The 18,702-nt window shown below is 39.8% G+C and overlaps 3 protein-coding genes across 4 annotated transcripts; 1 reads left to right on the forward strand and 2 right to left on the reverse strand.

Moving 5' to 3' along the window:
• Positions 1-188: 188 nt before the first annotated feature.
• Positions 189-10,019, reverse strand: porcn (porcupine O-acyltransferase). 2 transcript variants are annotated; one of them, XM_058389757.1, is made up of 15 exons: positions 9,864-10,019; positions 7,741-7,889; positions 6,377-6,572; positions 4,874-4,917; positions 4,487-4,668; positions 4,270-4,400; positions 4,041-4,061; positions 3,632-3,646; positions 3,387-3,512; positions 3,184-3,284; positions 2,984-3,060; positions 2,809-2,872; positions 2,567-2,652; positions 2,006-2,116; positions 189-1,875 (listed from the first exon to the last, which is right to left on the reverse strand). In XM_058389757.1, exons 2-15 carry the CDS (start codon positions 7,874-7,876, stop codon positions 1,774-1,776), a joined length of 1,392 nt encoding a protein of 463 aa, XP_058245740.1. In that variant the 5' UTR covers positions 7,877-7,889; positions 9,864-10,019; the 3' UTR covers positions 189-1,773. The 2 variants fall into 2 exon arrangements, with proteins under 2 accessions (XP_058245740.1, XP_058245741.1); XM_058389758.1 differs by having other exon boundaries at positions 7,741-7,892.
• A 1,834-nt stretch (positions 10,020-11,853) lies between these two features.
• On the forward strand, positions 11,854-16,251 carry cpt2 (carnitine palmitoyltransferase 2). The gene is made up of 5 exons (XM_058389755.1): positions 11,854-12,374; positions 12,675-12,755; positions 13,602-13,708; positions 14,035-15,339; positions 15,638-16,251. The coding sequence occupies exons 1-5, from the start codon at positions 12,214-12,216 to the stop codon at positions 15,970-15,972; spliced, it is 1,989 nt and encodes a 662-aa protein (XP_058245738.1). The 5' UTR covers positions 11,854-12,213; the 3' UTR covers positions 15,973-16,251.
• A 281-nt stretch (positions 16,252-16,532) lies between these two features.
• magoh (mago homolog, exon junction complex subunit) lies at positions 16,533-18,545 on the reverse strand. The gene is made up of 5 exons (XM_058389761.1): positions 18,315-18,545; positions 17,840-17,898; positions 17,649-17,759; positions 17,456-17,538; positions 16,533-16,756 (listed from the first exon to the last, which is right to left on the reverse strand). The coding sequence occupies exons 1-5, from the start codon at positions 18,403-18,405 to the stop codon at positions 16,657-16,659; spliced, it is 444 nt and encodes a 147-aa protein (XP_058245744.1). The 5' UTR covers positions 18,406-18,545; the 3' UTR covers positions 16,533-16,656.
• Positions 18,546-18,702: the final 157 nt, after the last annotated feature.

Consider the following 18,702-nt stretch of genomic DNA (forward strand, 5'->3'; position numbering starts at 1 on the left):
CTTTTGGCAATACAGTGTACCAACAACTGTTGTTGGACTAAATCTATTTATATAAATTTAAAACTGAATTCCATAATGTTTCAGGATTCTGACCACAGTTTTGACCAGACATTATTTTTTTTAGCACATCATTCCAAGCACAGCAGCACATGTGTATGGGTCTCATATAGAGAGAAGTATATCAAGCACAGGAGTGTGTTGCTGCGGCTTTTAAAAACCTAAGTGTCAGTGCTAGGTTTAGAAACACTCTGCCAACTAGAATTATCCAGCTATCAGCAGTCCCATGGTCCTAAACAGATCCTAGAAGAGGGAACCATTTGGTATGACTTTGCTTTTCCCTTTTCCAGCACACACACACACACACACCAAATCTTTGTATGTAATATAAAGACTTTATTGTTTATTACAAAATGGAGCTTATAAATAAGAATGCTAATGAATACTGGATGGACAAATCATCATACAAAGATTATAAAACACATACTGCTAGAGAACATGATTAAATATTAATGAGTTGATGAATATTAACGATCTCAATGTGAATCAGCTAATCAATCTAATCTGCTATGATAATGTTTGAACTACAGCTATGCAAATAAATGAACAACAAAAAAAGAATTTAAATAAAATCCTAATACATGAAGTGTGTTAAAATGCACAAGTACAAGACAAAGAACAGAGGAATAACAGAGAAATTAAATAATATCTGCAATAACTTACTATTGGCTAAATATTTAAATATCTAATAAATCCTGTAAACAGTTCAATATCTATATTACTTTACAATAGTGTTATGAAATACAAATTAGAATCTGCACGCTCATGGTCACATTAAAAAATAAACCCGATACTCTTTAAATGGGCAAATACAGACTGCTGTACGGCTGTGTGTGAAGCCCAGTGTGATATGTGCTGTGGTTAGCTGTAAGATATTTGTGTCTGATGTATCTTCTTAAACACTAAACCCAATTCCTACTAGATTTTTAAAATTCTCTTATATACGTCATAAAGTCTAGCTGATGTTTGCACACAATTGGCACCTTAGTCTAGATAATACTATATGTGCTGAGCTTTGGGTTTCAATTATTGCACTTTTTTGCTATCAAAACCGTAAGAATAAAATTCAAACCCATGCCTAATTAACTCAATACTTACAATAATTTCCTTTAACAGACTTTGCCTTTGACCCTAAACTATATGAAAGCCAGCCAGATTGATCGTGGGCTTTATTGTTTCTCCAAAATGCTTGGTGATTCGACTTAAATAGGACGGTAAATCTGTGGTAGTATTTCTTTCCTACCAACTAACCAAGCACTGCTTTAAAAAAAATTACCTTATATTCCTTCATCTGTGTAAAGTTCATATGAGAATACTTTTAAAAAGTGTATGTGCAATACAGTGTCCTCTGATTATAATCATGTTGTCATCATCGAGTCACGTAGGATTATATGTATTATAACAATAAAACTATGTAATGTTACATGTCACATAAAATGAATGAAAGCAGCTTCTAGGTCTTGCTGCTTGCTCTTGGAAGAATGATGTGTCCTTTAAATGTGTAAAGAAGCCACAGAGACACTCACTCATGTGCCACAGCATCCAAGTTGTACTCGTGATCGGATTTGTTCGAGGTTTTGTTCTCTAGTACTCCAGTGCATGAGGAATTCACAGTGAAGTCACAGGGAGCTTAATTTCCACCACTGCAGATGCAAATGATAAATCATCTGTGGGTTTATTATTTACTCCCTGTCCATCTCATTTCTTGGTCTGTGTTTAAATAATAATGCGGTATACAACCCAGAGGCCAAAGGTCAGCCAGTGACTTGTCCAGCTCAGCTCATTCCATTTATGAATAGTTTGACTGGCCATACCATCCTGTGGACCAGATAATGAATGTGCTCAGATTTTAATTATGTTACGTTTGCTATCCCTTTTCATAGATCATATTTGTGTATGAAAAATCACATTTTCTCACAAATTCTGCTAATAAATAAAGCTCATTTACCTCGTCTGTGTCTATATTATCACCGCTGGAGCCAAAGACAGAGCCCAGGTAGGTAAGGTGCAGCACTGCTAGCACAGTAAACACTCCATTGATAAAATAAACCCAAAATGCCTAGAGAGAAGAAGAGAGAAAATAGCAAACATGCTTATTTGAATCTATAGTGTGCAAGATGTTTAGTTGACAATAACAAAAATTATGATTATTGAGTCTGCAGCAATGAGTCACTATGACTAATCAGGAAAAGCTGATTCTAGGCTATTTTGTGCTATTTTATTAAGTGATGATAAACAACAAATCATCAGCTTCAATGCTTCTTTAGTTTACACCGTTAGAGACAAAAACTAATATGCCAGTGCAAAAAAACATGTAAGATAATAAATATTTTATGGAGCTCTGAACTAGATGTGCATTGGGAAAGACGTTTTTTCCACCACCCTGAGCAGTCAACATCTCTCCACTACAGAATGTATTATTTACTCTTTGCAACCTCTAACTAATTCATCAGTTGAAAGACTGCTTAAAATAATATTATTTATATATAATATAAAATCTTCACCCCACCTTCTTGTTTTGATGTTTGCAGTCTGATGGACATCTCTTAGAAAGGACACACGCATTAAAGATGATGGACAGTCTTTTCCTCAACTCTGCAAAGATTAAGATGCAAATACTGAACAGCTGCCATGTAATACAAGCCAAATAGTTAACATGAATTTTTGTTCTGAATATTTGTTCTGATTTTAATTACAAATACAATAAAAGATTTATAAATAACTACAAGTAAATATATTGTAGACACTCACCATACTCAATATATGTCATGAAGGCGAGGGTAAATAACACAGCTACGATGTGAAAGCTTAATCCCTGAAGGTATTACATTAAAATAACAACAGGTCAGTCGTGTAATTTGAGAAATTAGATGTTGGAAACACTTTGAGGATTTGCTCATGGCCAAAAGAGGCTGCAGAGACTCACATGCAGCAAAATGCTGGTTGTGTAAGTGATGAGGATGGCCTGAAATGTCCCGAATTTGAGAGCCTTCTTGAATACATCTGAATATGCATACAAAATCACATTAAAGTCTGAACTCAAATTGCATTTAAACACCCTATCTCTAACATGACATTATGCCATGAGCTGAAAAAATCCAACAGCAGCTACAAACTCAGACTTACAAATATTGAGCCACTGAGACATGGGGAGGTTCCAGGAAATAACAGCCTCTGACATAGACCTGGGAAGCTCAATATTTAGTGGGTTAGCCATTGTAAGATCCCTGTAACACAAAGAGAGGTTAATTAGGACAGACAGACAGACAGACAGCAAGACACACTTAAGCTAAAACTAGTGTGTAGTAGTCGGTTGTGTTTGTACAAACCACTTGAGATGGTCCTTCTCTTCTGTGAAGCCTGCACCGGACAGTGTGGTTGTGGTTTCACTCAAATAGCTTACAAAATAATTACTAAAATGGAAGCCCATGCTGTGTTCATAGCCCATCAACCACCTGAAAGGGAGAAAACGGAAGGTACATTGGCCATGAGAGGAATACTGATTACCTAATGTACTTATGTCATGAAAGAGAAAGGAAACAAACCAAAAGCATACTAAAAATATCTATGTTACCTTGCAATAAAACCTCTGGGAAGCAGTAGAGAGAAAGGAAAACATAAATCATCAGAAACAAAGAATAACATTCAAACAAATGCTGGCATTAAAAAAAACGTGAAATCCACAGACTTACTATACACTGTAAATTCTGCATAGTCACATAACAGATTTTTCTAATATAGAACTGGACATCTTAATAATAAATGGACATGAATGCACTTTTTTATTCCAAAACAACAAAAATGATTTTAACCAAAAATCCTGTATAGTGCTGCTGTAGACCTAATAGTCTCTCTGGAAACATAAGAAATGTTCTCCTACCATTCACCTTCACATATTTACTTGTGCAATTTAGACCAGCATTTCCAGATTTTGTAGAGTTCACAATTACATATGCAGTGTAAAGTAAATCAAAGTAAATCACCTGTTCTTTCGCCTCTTCTTACTGGAGGAAAAGCATAAACAATAATGAGATAAAATCAAAATGAAAAGCAAGCTAAAGAACTGTATGCAAAAAAAATGTGATTGCAAGTTTAATGACTAAACAAACTACTTAACCTTGACAGAAAAAAACATGTACCATATAATAGAGTATGAATATAATTCTGTTATTTTGTTATCAAACAACTTGAGTAGATCAAGTAGCTACTCACTTTTTCAGTAGTTTGTCTTCAAAGAAAGGGATAAAGTAGGGAAAGAGGTAAGGAGCGACGCAGTTGGAGATCACCAGGCATAACTGGCTCTTGATCCAGCTGCTGATCACCTTCACCAACCAGGAGACACTCTGTTGAAGACAGGATTGAACTTTACAAACCATGTTCATACAGAGACTGGGAGCTGTTAGAAAATGATGATGATTCAGTGACTTACAAGCTCTTTGCCTTCTACCGCCTCCCTGTAGCTGCTGAAGCTGATCCAGGGTCCAAATATGACAGTGCCCACAAAGTAAATATAGCCCATAAACTCTACTGGAGAGGGGACATTTTCCACTGTGCCTTTATCCAAGTCAAAGGCAAGAGAGATCGCTTTCATGGCAACTACTATCTGAGAACCTAAGTAGACATAAGAGGATTTCTATTTCTATAGAGTTGGCAGTCCCAATGTACTGTAATTCATTACTATCAAGTAAATGAACATTCTATTGTTTGTTTCAAGGCTGTTAAGAAGTTAAAGGGTATAATTTTGTCATTACATATGTGATTATCACACAAATGCACTATTAAAAATGAGAATAATATATTCAGCATTATAAACTACCTCTCATTTTGTGCCAGCTGTTTGTGTCCATCATATGCAGCTCCCTGAAAAAGAGTGCAGATTTCTTCTAGACAATGTGTAGATATAGGGGTGCAAGATACACTATATTGCCAAAAGTATTCGCTCACCCATCCAAATAATCAGAATCAGGTGTTCCAATCACTTCCATGGCCACAGGTGTATAAAATCAAGCACCTAGGCATGCAGACTGTTTTTACAAACATTTGTGAAAGAATGGGTCACTCTCAGGAGCTCAGTGAATTCCAGCGTGGAACTGTGATAGGATGCCACCTGTGCAACAAATCCAGTCGTGAAATTTCCTCCTAAATATTCCACAGTCAACTGTCAGCTGTATTATAAGAACGTGGAAGTGTTTGGGAACGACAGCAACAAAGCCACGAAGTGGTAGGCCACGTAAACTGACGGAGCGGGGTCAGCGGATGCTGAGGCGCATAGTGCGAAGAGGTCGCCAACTTTCTGCAGAGTCAATCGCTACAGACCTCCAAACTTCATGTGGCCTTCAGATTAGCTCAAGAACAGTGTGCAGAGAGCTTCATGGCATGGGTTTCCATGGCCGAGCAGCTGCATCCAAGCCATACATCACCAAGTGCAATGCAAAGCGTCGGATGCAGTGGTGTAAAGCACGCCGCCACTGGACTCTAGAGCAGTTCTCTGGAGTGACAAATCGCGCTTCTCCATCTGGCAATCTGATGGATGAGTCTGGGTTTGGCGGTTGCCAGGAGAACGGTACTTGTCTGACTGCATTGTGCCAAGTGTAAAGTTTGGTGGAGGGGGGATTATGGTGTGGGGTTGTTTTTCAGGAGCTGGGATTGCCCCCTTAGTTCCAGTGAAAGGAACTCTGAATGCTTCAGCATACCAAGACATTTTGGACAATTCCATGCTCCCAACTTTGTGGGAACAGTTTGGAGCTGGCCCCTTCCTCTTCCAACATGACTGTGCACCAGTGCACAAAGCAAGGTCCATAAAGACATGGATGACAGAGTCTGGTGTGGAGGAACTTGACTGGCCTGAACCCGATAGAACACCTTTGGGATGAATTAGAGCGGAGACTGAGAGCCAGACCTTCTCGTCCAACATCAGTGTGTGACCTCACAAATGCGCTTCTGGAAGAATGGTCAAAAACTCCCATAAACACACTCCTAAACCTTGTGGACAGCCTTCCCAGAAGAGTTGAAGCTGTTATAGCTGCAAAGGGTGGACCGACGTCATATTGAACCCTATGGATTAGGAATGGGATGTCACTTAAGTTCATATGCGAGTCAAGGCAGGTGAGCGAATACTTTTGGCAATATAGTGTAGCTGTGGTTACTGGGAAATGCTGAATAATTTAAGAACATATATCGTATATAAACCTCCTACAAACATATGGTGTTTTCTATAGAAAAAGTATAGAGGTCATAACCATACAATAATAAGCATGTTTTAGCTAGCATAAAATGTACATTTCCTATAACAGAGATAAATATTTTGCATGTCACACACCCCAGCAGGAGGTAGATGAGGACTGTGATAGAAAGGAAGGGGCCGCGAGTGCTGGAGTGGCGGCACAGGAAGAGGATGAGGTAGCAGAGAAGACTGAGCAGCACTACCCACACCATGTGCAATCCAAAGAACATGTAGAGGGTGTAAAAGCCACATGCAATTGTGCTGAGGTGCTTTAAGTATGCAGGCAGGCGACCTGTCAGTGGCGAGACACACACACTCACATTTACATTCAGAGAAATACATTCATCTCAAAATGGTAATAGTGCTTTAATTGGTGGTGTATATACTTAGTTAATAAATTCAATTCATCTATTTACAGCCATTATGATGCCAAAACTGACAATTAAATAGTAGTAAATACCTCGGCATACAAATTTAATTCATTCTGGAGACGAGTTCTTAAAGCAAAAATTCGTATTACAAAACTAATTTTCCCAAGGGAATTATGTAAATGCAAATAATCCATTCCAGCCACCCAAAATATTACCAATACGAAGTGTATGTAAACTGTATGGCTGCTTACAAAGACCTGACCCAAGCCAAGCATTCCATGTCAAGGGTCCTCACAGAAAGTCACCAAGCTTTGGCTAAAAATTGAACAGAGCTTCCTCGGCACATCTGTCAGCAAAAAAATAATGCATGAAAAATCACATAGATTTTGAACGCATGCTGAAGGCAATGTTGGTATCACATGTTGACACTTATGAAATGGCTTAGTGGTTAGCTCTGTTGCCTCATAGCAAGAAGGTCCTGGGTTTGAATCCCGGGTTTGAACAGGCAGCGGCCTTTCTGCGTAGAGTTTCTTCTCCCACAGTACATTAGGTTGCTTGGTAATTCTAAATTGCCTGTGGTTGTCTGTCTATATGTGGCCCTGTGATGTACTGGTGACCTGTTCAGGGTGTACCCCTGCCTTTTGCCCAATGTGTGGTGGGATAGGCTCCAGCAGATCCCCATGACCCTAATTAGAAATAAAGAGTGGATGGATGGATGGTTGGCTTTGCTTGGCTTTCCAGTGATGCAAAGTTTTGAATGGTTCCTGGGTGTACGTGCAACCAAGCCGCCGTTTGGTTCGTCTGAATGTCTGAAAGTTTTTGCAAAATTTAAATTCTTAAGATAAAATTTCATAAGGGAGGGCATTCGTATACCGAGGTTCCACTGTACTACATCTGGCCACATAATCATGGTCAATGAATCCCTTAAAAGAGAAACAGATATAGCAGGATAAATGAATCTCACTTCCCTGATATTTGTATTGTGAGATCAACATAGACTAGATAACTAGATAGCACATAAACTACAAGTAAATGTGTAGGATTGTTGTTGCCTGTGTAAATCAAGCCCACCTCAATCCCTGATCTTACCAATTCTCCACAACAGTCTGCATGCTAAACACATGATCAGCAGTTGCCACACTTGCAGCAGACCCTGTTGGGCAGTTGGAAGCAAGCAGCCCAAAGGAAGCTCCTGAAAGAATTGCTGCCGGGTGAGAGCCCCCATGGCTGTCCTTCAGCTGCTGAGAGAAAGATTAAATCAGTTTGATGTGACAAAAAAAATCACTAAAACTACATTGCCTTTAGACATGTTCACAAGTCTTTGTGAAGCACAACTGCTTTAAACCTCTCGGGTTAGATTCTTGTGTGTGCAGTATGTTCTTCCTGTGCTTCCTCCCTTAGTCTAAAGAGGCTGTAGACTGATAGCCATCTCTAAAATGTCCATAGTTGCAGAATGTGTGTGTTTGTGATTGGATGGCACCCCAGCCAGTGTGTCCCCTGCCTTGTGCCCCGAGTCCTCTGGGATAGCCTCCAGGCTCCCCATGACCCTTGTGTAGCAGTACAAAAAATGGATGGATGGATGTATGGATGGATGGATGCCGCACAACATTTGGTAGTGTTGCTCACTCAGAACACCCTGGTCTTGAGCTCGGGTTCCTGTCTATATGGAGTTCTGCATATAAGTTTCAGATTGTTCAAGGTATGAATGAGTGTGTTTGTGTGTGTGTGTGTGTGTGTGTGTGCGCACACGTGTGTATGTGTGTGTATGTGCGCATACATGGTGCCCTATGATGGACTGCCATCACATTTACATCCAGGGGTATCCTCACCACACTCACAGTGTTTCCCCTGTGACACTGACCAAGATAAAGTGGTAAAACATATGACAGACAGACAGACATTGCCATATTCCCAGAGCATCTACTTAAGTCTTCCTCCTACAAACAGATTGCATTCCAAATGGCACAGCACCATAATGCACTACATACAGTATGCCATATAAGCCATCACTTCATGACCAGTGTAATGGAGCAGCAAATGAACAGCTAGCTCTAGAAGTAGATGTGCTGAAATGAGGAGAAATGGGCCAGCATAAGGATCCTAGTGACTTTAAAAAGGGCCAAATTGTGATGGGTAGACAACTGGGTCAAAGCATCTCCAATCAAAAGCAACCAGTGCCTGTTTGGTCCGATCTCACAGAAGAGCTACTGTAGTACAAACTGTCAAAAAAATTCATGCTGGCTATGACAGAAAAGTGTCTGATTACACAGTGAATTGCAGCTTGCTGCGTAGGGTACATCCTGACCATTACACTTATAAATGGAAGGTGAACACCAGAACCAGAGCAATGGAAGAAGGTGGCCTGCTTTGATAAATCATGTTTTCTTTTACATTATGCAGACAGCTGAGAGTGTGCACATCATTTATCTGCGGAAGAGATGGACCAGGATGCACTGAGAGAAGTCAGCAAGCCGGTAGAGGCAGTGGGACGGCCTGGGCAATGTTTTGCTGGGAAACCTTGGGTTCTGGCATTTCTGTGGATGTTATATAGACATGTACCACCTACTTAATCACTGTTGCAGACTGAGGAAAGCCATTCATGACAAAGGTACTCAATAATGTCAATGGCCTATTTCAACAAGATAATGCTTCCTGCAAAAATTGTTCAGGAATGGTTTGTCGAACATAAAGTTCATAGAGTTCAAGGTGTTGACAAGGTGTCCAAATTATGTGCTGGACAAATAAGTCTAATTTATGGAGAGCCCACCTTACAAATGACAGGACTTAAAGGATCTGCTGCTAATGTCTTGGTGCCAGATACCTCAGCATTCCTTCAGAGGTCTTGGGGAGTCTAGGCCTCAACTAGTCAGTGCTGTTTTGGGGGCACAAGGGGGACCTACACAAGATTAGGCAGCTAGTTTAAATGGCTGATCAGTGTACAGTTATAGAAGGAGACGATGTTAAGTACTCTGTTCATACAATACAATACAAACAACACAGCGACAATGTGCTTTGCAATAACCATTCACTACTGAATTAATAACCTTTAATTATATTAAATTAAGTATAACTGCTTACTCAGTAAGCATAATAAAATGTCTGATATAAAAGGAGATAAAAAAAAACAAGGGATTAGCATCCTCGCTAGTAGCTCTGTGAACGAACTCGGAATGCACCATTCACTGGTCTAAAAAAATCATATTTTTGCTTACCCAGATTTATCGCTCAGTTTAGTTTGGTCGAAGTGACGGAGAAATTCCAGTCCTGTTTCGGTTAGTTTTTTATATACAGCCCACACCTTATGGTCCTGATGATGCTCTTTTCCTGATGTGCCAGATATCCATTGACGCGCTCAGTTGAGGATGAGCTCTAGACCACCACGTAACCTCAGAAACCCAGCATCCAATCAGATTCAGAGCTGTTCATCAGTCAACCAATCAGAACAGGCGCCCAGCTTCCACAGCTTCTGCTCCAATCATCCGTGTGTGTGTGTGTGTGTGTGTGTGTGGACGCGTTTTGAAAACCAAATGCATTTCTGAGACTTTGCTTGATGACAGACGTTCAATATTCGTAATCTTTTCACCGTTCTATAAATGTAACAGATCTGACAAAACCATTTAAATGTATTAATTTCATTAAAATATAATTGAGATTCAAGTCCTTGAATACTTAATTATCCAATTAAGTCCCGGATTTAACGCATGCATACCGAATAAGTCAAAACTCTGTGTGTAGTTCAGAATCAATTTATTTAGACAAGGACATTTGCATGTACAAGGAATTATATAGAGACAACACAGATACAATCAACAATACATACACAAGGGCATCACACACACACACACACAACAACAACAACAACAACAACAACAACACAATAACATTGTAATAATTATTGAATTATTACAATATTATTTGATTGAAAGAAAAAATGTAATTGAAAGAAAGAATGTGCCATGTTTTGTGCCAGCAGCCATAACATTATGAGCAGTGACAGGTGAAGTGAATAACACTGATTATCTCTTCATCATGGCACCTGGTAGTGGGTGAGATATATTAGGCAGCAAGTGAACATTTTGTCCTCAAAGTTCATGTGTTAGAAGGATGTGAAGCAGGAAATAAATGGGCAAGTGTAAAGATTTGAGTGAGTTTAACAAGGGCCAAATTGTGATGGCTAGACCACTGGATCAGAGCATCTCCAAAACTTCAGCTCTTGTGGGGTGTTCCCAATCTGCAGTGGTCAGTATCTTTCAAAAGTGGTCCAAGGAAGGAACAATGGTGAACCGGCGACAGGGTCATTGGAGGCCAAGGCTCATTGATGCACGTGGGGAGCGAAGGCTGGCCCGTGTGGTCCGATCCAACAGAGTCGCTCAAATTGCTGAAGAAGTTAATACTGGTTCTGATAGAATGGTGTCAGAATACACAGTGCATGACAGGTCAGGGCTGTTTTGGAAGCAAAGGGGGGACCAACAGAATATTAGGCAGGTGATCATAATGTTATGCCTGATCAGTGTATTTTAATCATTTCAAATTATTACATGCTATTTCAATGTCTAATGTATTATTGTACTTAATATATATTGTTAAAATATACATTTATTTACATTAAATCGCCTGTTAGTCCTACTGTATACAGCAACTGGTTGTGGTAATATAAGGCATGAAGGGCAATGCTATTGACACTACCTCTGCAATACAGGGTGTGAGCTGTCTCTGTCACACCTGAATTATATTTTAATTACCAGTATACTGATTTGCTTATATAGCAATACAACAATGCTTTTCATTAAGAAGAAGAAGAAGTAGAAGAAGAAGAAATGATAGAAAAGCATAATTCTATCTGAGAACTAATTTGCAATTAAGTGCTGGAGGACCTTTACTGTGGATAAATGCGCGTCAGACAAAATGTACACATAATAGGCTTTTCTCTGAGTATTGCACATTATAGACTGTTGAAGGCGTAGATAACATTATTCATAATGTAGGGCAATGGAATGTGATTTATTTTCTTTTAAATTAGCACAAATTGTGAGATTAAAAAGAATGATATAGCATTAAACAAATACAAAATACAGCTAAGAAAATAGGAGAAATAACCAGGAACAAACCTAGAACTATGTTTCAAAACACAGATGATTTTAGGGGGCATTTTTTGATTTGACTAGAGATTTGTTTTCGGACTTTTATTCCAGCATTCATGGAGCCAATCAGATGCAGCAGCGCCGCTTGACTTTGGCTCGCGGAAGTGGTGCCGAATAAGGGATAAAAAAAAGAGCCGGGGATTTTGTTTTATATTTATAAAGAGACTAATTCGTGTTTGACTTCAGGTTAGAGGTGAAGTCTTATAAAGAGGACTGTTTTCCTAGCACATAAAGTGGTCCGTATGTGAATGACCTTATTCTGCATATAGTAAGTCGTGTGTGTGGATAGTGGGGTATCTTTATAGGCACAAAACGTCAAGTTCCGTTTGTAAAACCTTAACAGCTTTCATTTAGCACCACTTTAGCAGTTCGTTTTTCGGCTTGCAAGCGATACTAAGATACTACGAGCTAGCAAAAAGAAATGGCATATCTTCTCTCACTGAGACCCCTGGCATTGAGGACTAGTTTTGCATGGACGGCGCTCTCTGCAAATCATCGACCATACAGCAGTAAATATGAAGGATCTGAGTATTTGCACAAAAGTATTGTTCCGACTATGCACTACCAGAAAAGTTTGCCGAGGTAAGTAAAGCTCTGTGGACAATTGCAACGCAACAGGCCAATTGTATGGACTGATTTTATGTGAAGTAACAGTGCTGAGCACATTACAGATCTCCTCCTGATTCATGTACATGTATTATGACAGTCAAGTGCTGCTGTGCCATTTTAAAATATCTAGGTGAAAGAGCACAATGTAAGCTCCTGTAGGCAGGCCTGTTACACACAACGCCCCCTATTTACATACACAGAGCCACTGAAGGATTTAAAAAATATATATATATATATTAAATCTGATATTATTTTGTGAAATATTATTGATAGATTGCCAGTTCCGAAGATGGAGGACACGATTAGGAGATATTTGGCAGCTCAGAAACCCCTATTAAACCAGGAACAGTACAGGTATGTTGTGAAGCCAAATAATTATAGATACACTATATTGCCAAAAGTTTTGGGACACCCCTCCATATCATTGAATTCAGGGGTTGGACTCTTAATGCTTCAGCATACCAAGACATTTTGGACAATTTCATGCTCCCAACTTTGTGGGAACAGTTTGGGGATGACCCGTTCATATTCAAACATGACTGCACACCAGTGCTCAAAGCAAGGTCCATAAAGACATGGATGAGCGAGTTTGGTGTGGAGGAACTTGACTGGCCTGCACCTTGAGTCCTGACCTCAACCCGACAGAACACCTTTGAGATGAATTTGAGCAGAGACTGCAAGCCACGCCAAAACTGTGACGTCTGCCTTTTGCAGCTATAACAGCTTCAATTCTTCTGGGAAGGCTTTCCACAAGGGTTAGGAGTGTGTTTATGGGAATTTTTGACAATTCCTCTAGAAGCACATTTGTGAGGTCAGGCACTGATGTTGGACGTGAAGGCTTGGCTCACATACTCCACTCCAAAGATGTTCTATCAGCTTGAGGTCAGGACTCTGTGAAGTTCCTCCACACCAAACTCTCTCATCCATGTTTCTATGGATCTTGCTTTGTGCACTGGTGTGCAGTCATGTTGGAACAGAAAGGGGTCATCCCCAAACTGTTCCCACAAAGTTGGGAGCATGAATTTGTCCAAAATGTCTTGGTATGCTGAAGCATTAAGAGTTCTTTTCATTGAAACTAAGGGGCCAAGCCTGAAAAACAACACTTGAATTCAATTATTTGGAGGGGTGTCCCGAAACCTTTGTCAATATAGTGTATTTTCAGGCCTTAAATTGACAGTGTATGTATATGTGTGTGTGCAGTACAACAGAGAAACTGGCTCATGAATTTCAGAATGGTGTTGGCAAGCAGCTACATGAGGAGCTTGTGGCTCAGGACAAAATAAACAAGCACACCAGCTATATTTCAGGTGAGAAGGTTCAGGCTACACTTATTCAGAAATCCCAGTCACAATTCACAGCATTCATTGTTAAATGGTCAAGTGAGCGCCATGTTGAATACTCCGTCTTTTAGATAACTTCACAATAGTTTTGGGAAACTGGTTTGTTTAGGGAAGACATAATCGAAATCAAATGTATAAAACACATCACATTATTACAAGTGTTAGCTGGCTGACACACTTTTAACTAGGAATTGTCTCATTTCATTTACAGTATAAATCTGACTTGAGGGTGAAATACCTATTAGACTTTTATGTCCTACTTGTGTACAACAAAACCTTTTTTGTTTTCTCAGCTCCCTGGTTTGACATGTACCTATCTGCCCGTGAATCTGTGGTCTTGAACTTTAATCCTTTCATGTCATTCAACCCTGACCCCAAACCTGAGTACAATAACCAGCTTGTTCGGTCTGCTAACATGGTGTGTTCTGCGGTTCGGTTTATGAAGACCCTGCGTGCTGGTCTCCTTGAACCAGAGGTATTCCACCTAAACCCAGAAAAGAGCAACACTGATACCTTTAAGAAGTTCATCCGATGGGTGCCGTCCTCCATTTCATGGTTTGGAGCCTACATGGTAAATGCCTATCCGCTGGATATGTCTCAGTATTTCCGTCTCTTCAACTCTACACGGATCCCAAAACCCAAGCGGGATGAGCTCTTCACTGACCAGAAAGGTCGCCATGTGCTTGTCATGAGAAGAGGAAATATGTATATATTTGATGCACTGGATCGGGATGGTAATCTGGTGAAACCAGCAGAAATCCTGTCACACCTCAAATACATCCTTGCAGACGCAACACCAGCTGCCTCTTTACCTCTAGGTGTTCTGACGAGTGAGAACAGGGATGTTTGGGCTGGACTAAGGGAGAAGCTTGTACAGGCAGGGAATGGTGAGGCTCTAGGTTTAGTGGACAATGCTTTGTTCTGTCTGTGTCTTGATGAGGAGGAAATGCGTGATCATATACACATCTCCCACAATATGCTTCATGGGGATGGCTGCAACCGATGGTATGACAAGTCATTTAGTATCATTCTGGCCAAAGATGGACAAGCAGCCATCAATTTTGAGCACTCTTGGGGTGATGGTGTGGCTGTCCTCCGTTTCCAAAATGAAGTCTTCAAAGACACCACAGAGACTCCACTGATCAGTCCTGGCACCCAACCTGCTGCTGTCAATTCGGCTTCTGCTGTCCGGAGGCTGGAATTCAAGCTAAACGCTGAACTGGAACAAGCAATAAGAAAAGCCAAAGAGAACTTCCAGGCTGCTGTCTCAAAACTTACTATTGATGCCATGGAGTTCAAACAAGGGGGAAAAGAGCATTTGAAGAAGAAGAAGCTCAGCCCTGATGCCATTGCACAACTGGCTTTTCAGATGGGATTCCTGCGGCAGTACGGGCAGATCGTAGCTACATACGAGTCCTGCAGCACTGCAGCTTTCAAACATGGCCGTACAGAAACCATCCGGCCTGCCAGTATACATACACAGCGCTGTGCTGAAGCCTTTGTTCAACAACCTGGTCAGCACAGTGTGGAGCAGCTCACAAGTCTGCTGCATGCCTGCTCCAAATACCATGGGCAGCTTACAAAGGAGGCAGCCATGGGTGAGTGGCACTGATACTATTTTTTGCTGTCTGAAGCCAGCTTAATTATCATTCCCTTACTGTAACAGCTCATTGGAGGTTTGTTAGATGACCCTTTGGAGTCACATATAAAATAAGACCAGATCTTGAGTAGAACTTGAAATCACTGCATCTGATATAATGATGGTTAATAAGCAAGAGTATTGAAATACTTTATTATATTCAGAGCAATGGTGAATATATATTACATCAGATCTAAACTTGTTTGGAAAAATGTGTATACCTCTCAACGACGTAACCTTTCTATTTTTCCAACTAGGACAAGGATTTGACCGGCATCTTTTTGCCTTACGCTACCTGGCAAATTCTAAAGGAATGCCTCTGCCGAGTCTGTACCAGGACCCAGCTTATGCAGCCATAAACCACAACATCCTGTCCACCAGTACACTCACTAGCCCTGCTGTCAGTTTGGGTGGCTTTGCCCCCGTGGTCCCAGATGGTTTCGGAGTGGGCTACGGTGTCCATGATGACTGGATTGGTTGCAACGTTTCCAGCTACCCTGCCAGGGACGTCCATGAATTTCTCAGATGTGTTCACAAGTCTCTGGAGGACATTTTTACTGTTCTTGAAGGAAAGCCAATTAAATCCAGCTAGTATAAACGCTAATGTACTTCAGCTGAATGAGAAGGAGTTTTGAAGAATCATTTAAAGGACTAATTCTAGAGTGCTCAGTGGTTAATTTTTGTTGATTAATGTATAGTTCTTTGTCTGCAGTTGTTTGAGTAGATCAGCTCCTCTGGACTTTCAATTCTGCCTAACAATCAATTAAAATGTTCTGCAAATTTGTACTTGGCAAATTAATTTTTGCTGTACATTTTGGGATGTTATACACATTATTTTAAGTAGGCAACTATTAAACAGAACTTAAATTCACATTATTAAAAATTGCCATTTAATACAGGTGAGTTCCATGATTTGGTTAAAATACCTCAATATATCTTGGTGTAGCCTGTTAATGTAGATTACAGTTTAAGTGTTGTAAATATTTTACCCCCAACCAGGGATGATTTTTTTTATTTTTTATTTAAATGTTAACCTTAACTTTGAGGTGTTGCTTTGCTTTAGGAAGAGCATAGAGAACCTGTTTAACTGAGCAGGATATTTGCACATTTAAGACTTTTTTTCATAAAACACTTCAGTTAGATTCATGCCACTGAAATTGACAATGTTTTATTTAAAAAAGAAAAAAAAAAAACAGCAGACAAGCCAGAAGTTACTGTACAAAATTCTGAAAGGATTAAACAAACTAAATGAACAGTGTGTAGAAACTGTTGGAACTTAAATCGGCTTGATTTTGAAGTGGAGGCCAATGAGACTGAAGACGAGACACTTGAGATCCTGTACCAGGTAGTAGAACACACGGAGGCCTTCTGGATCTCTGAGAGGGAAAACGATAATGATTACATTTGTGCAGAAGCAAAACTTTAAAGCACTGCATAATGTTTAGTTCATACAATTAATTAGGGAAACTCATTAAGGCTAAGATTTTACATGCAAAATAGGAGTTTCCAAGTAAGTGTTACTTGTTTTATATATCAATTATATATTCAAATCCATAAGAAATGCCTTTTTCATATTCTGTAATTTATTTCATTGTTTATCCCACTTAATTTAATTATGTAACAGTGGTTGTAACGTGAGTAGTTAACTGTTTAAGGTGCCAGTATTTGAATACTACCAAACAAATTGGAAGCTTGTTGTGCCCCATCTTGGGCATACAGGAGCATGTGGTTTTAAAAAACCTTGTAAATAAAAATACATATCTACTAACGCATATCCAAATTACAAGGGAGACAATTTGGTAGCTCCCACTTTACACTAGAAGCAACACTACATGCACACCAGGTTGCAATTTTCTTTTGCAACACTCACAGCTCTGATTTGGAGCATTCAGTTGTGTGTCAAAAAATGTAAAAAATAAAAGTATGCAAATATCTCCAGATTATTATAAACATTCTTTGCCACAAAGATATTAGTGTGATCCCAAAGTTCATTAATGTGTTTACTTCATATAATGCTGTATCACTAACTGTTACACTCCACAGTTGCCAACTACACATTTGTGCACTATACTCACTTGGACTGGTTGACATCGATCAGAGACCCAATTTTGGAGGTTGTGAATGAAATATGTTCATCGCCGATGACAATCTCCAGCTCCTAGATGGGGGGAAAAAAAAGTTGAAAGCTTTTCTAAAACAAATGACTACTCTCCTCATGCAGCAAATAAAGAGAAAGACTACAAAAACAAGTCAGCAAACGATACGAACCTGTCTGCCCACCCGATCAGGAGGAGGCCACAGGGCATCGTCTTCCTTCGTGATTTCACTGTCGTCAATGATCCTCTTCAGCTCCTCCATCACGCTCTTGTGAACGTATGCCTAAAACGACAAAACATACTGAAATACTACTTGCTAAATGTAACATATTTTAGAAAACATGCAAATGAGAAGTGCGTTACCTCTTTCCTGATCATGACGTCATTTTTGTAGTTACTGTTGTTCGCGTATCTCAGCTTCCCTGCATTAAATAGACACAGAACCAGCATGTGACTAATGATACATTTTCACCAAATTCATAATACATTTTATTAGGTTTGCAAAAAAGGTAGACAATGTCTTATATTACATAATGTACGATAACAGTGCGCCGTTTAACCAGTTTAGCAACAGCAGGACCATGGCTCGTTACAGAAGTTACAGCTGTGGTTAGCACTACCTGGCTAGTCATTTTAACCATCGTGGCGCTTTTTCTAAAGTATTCTCAAAACACAAACAGCCAAAATGCACTCTCAAATAACTGGATTAATGAAATATACAGAACACGTTCAAATCGCTCGGCCAAAATACACCGCAAGACCTTTTAATGGAGAAATCCATTACCAGTGTTAGCTAGCTAGTTGTGTAGCTAGCTAGTGTACATGGCGCCTTACTCACCGTCCGGCCTGAATTCAAACTCCAGAAACTCGTGTCCGAATTTCCCTTTGTGTCCTACGTAATATCTTAAATAAAAGTCGTTCGTAGACATAACTGCGCAGATAAAAGCAACCCGATTCCCGTACAGTTGTATATACAGATATATTTTCTGAGCAGCTTTCACTGAACAAACGCCTGAAACCTTCTCGCCTTCGATTAGCTACTCGCTTACAGCCAGCGCGTGATAATGACGTTATGTGGGTCGCATTTGGATGATGCGCGAAACGCGCTTGCAATAACTATTATGTACCACACGGTGTTAGTAACGTTGAAAAACAAATACTCTTGTACAATAAAATGTATGATACAAAATTTTATTTGATCGTCCACCTTGAGTCTGTTAAATCAT

The sequence above is a fragment of the Hemibagrus wyckioides genome, linkage group LG05 (genome assembly GCF_019097595.1).
Source record: "Hemibagrus wyckioides isolate EC202008001 linkage group LG05, SWU_Hwy_1.0, whole genome shotgun sequence".
Classification (NCBI taxonomy): domain Eukaryota; kingdom Metazoa; phylum Chordata; class Actinopteri; order Siluriformes; family Bagridae; genus Hemibagrus; species Hemibagrus wyckioides.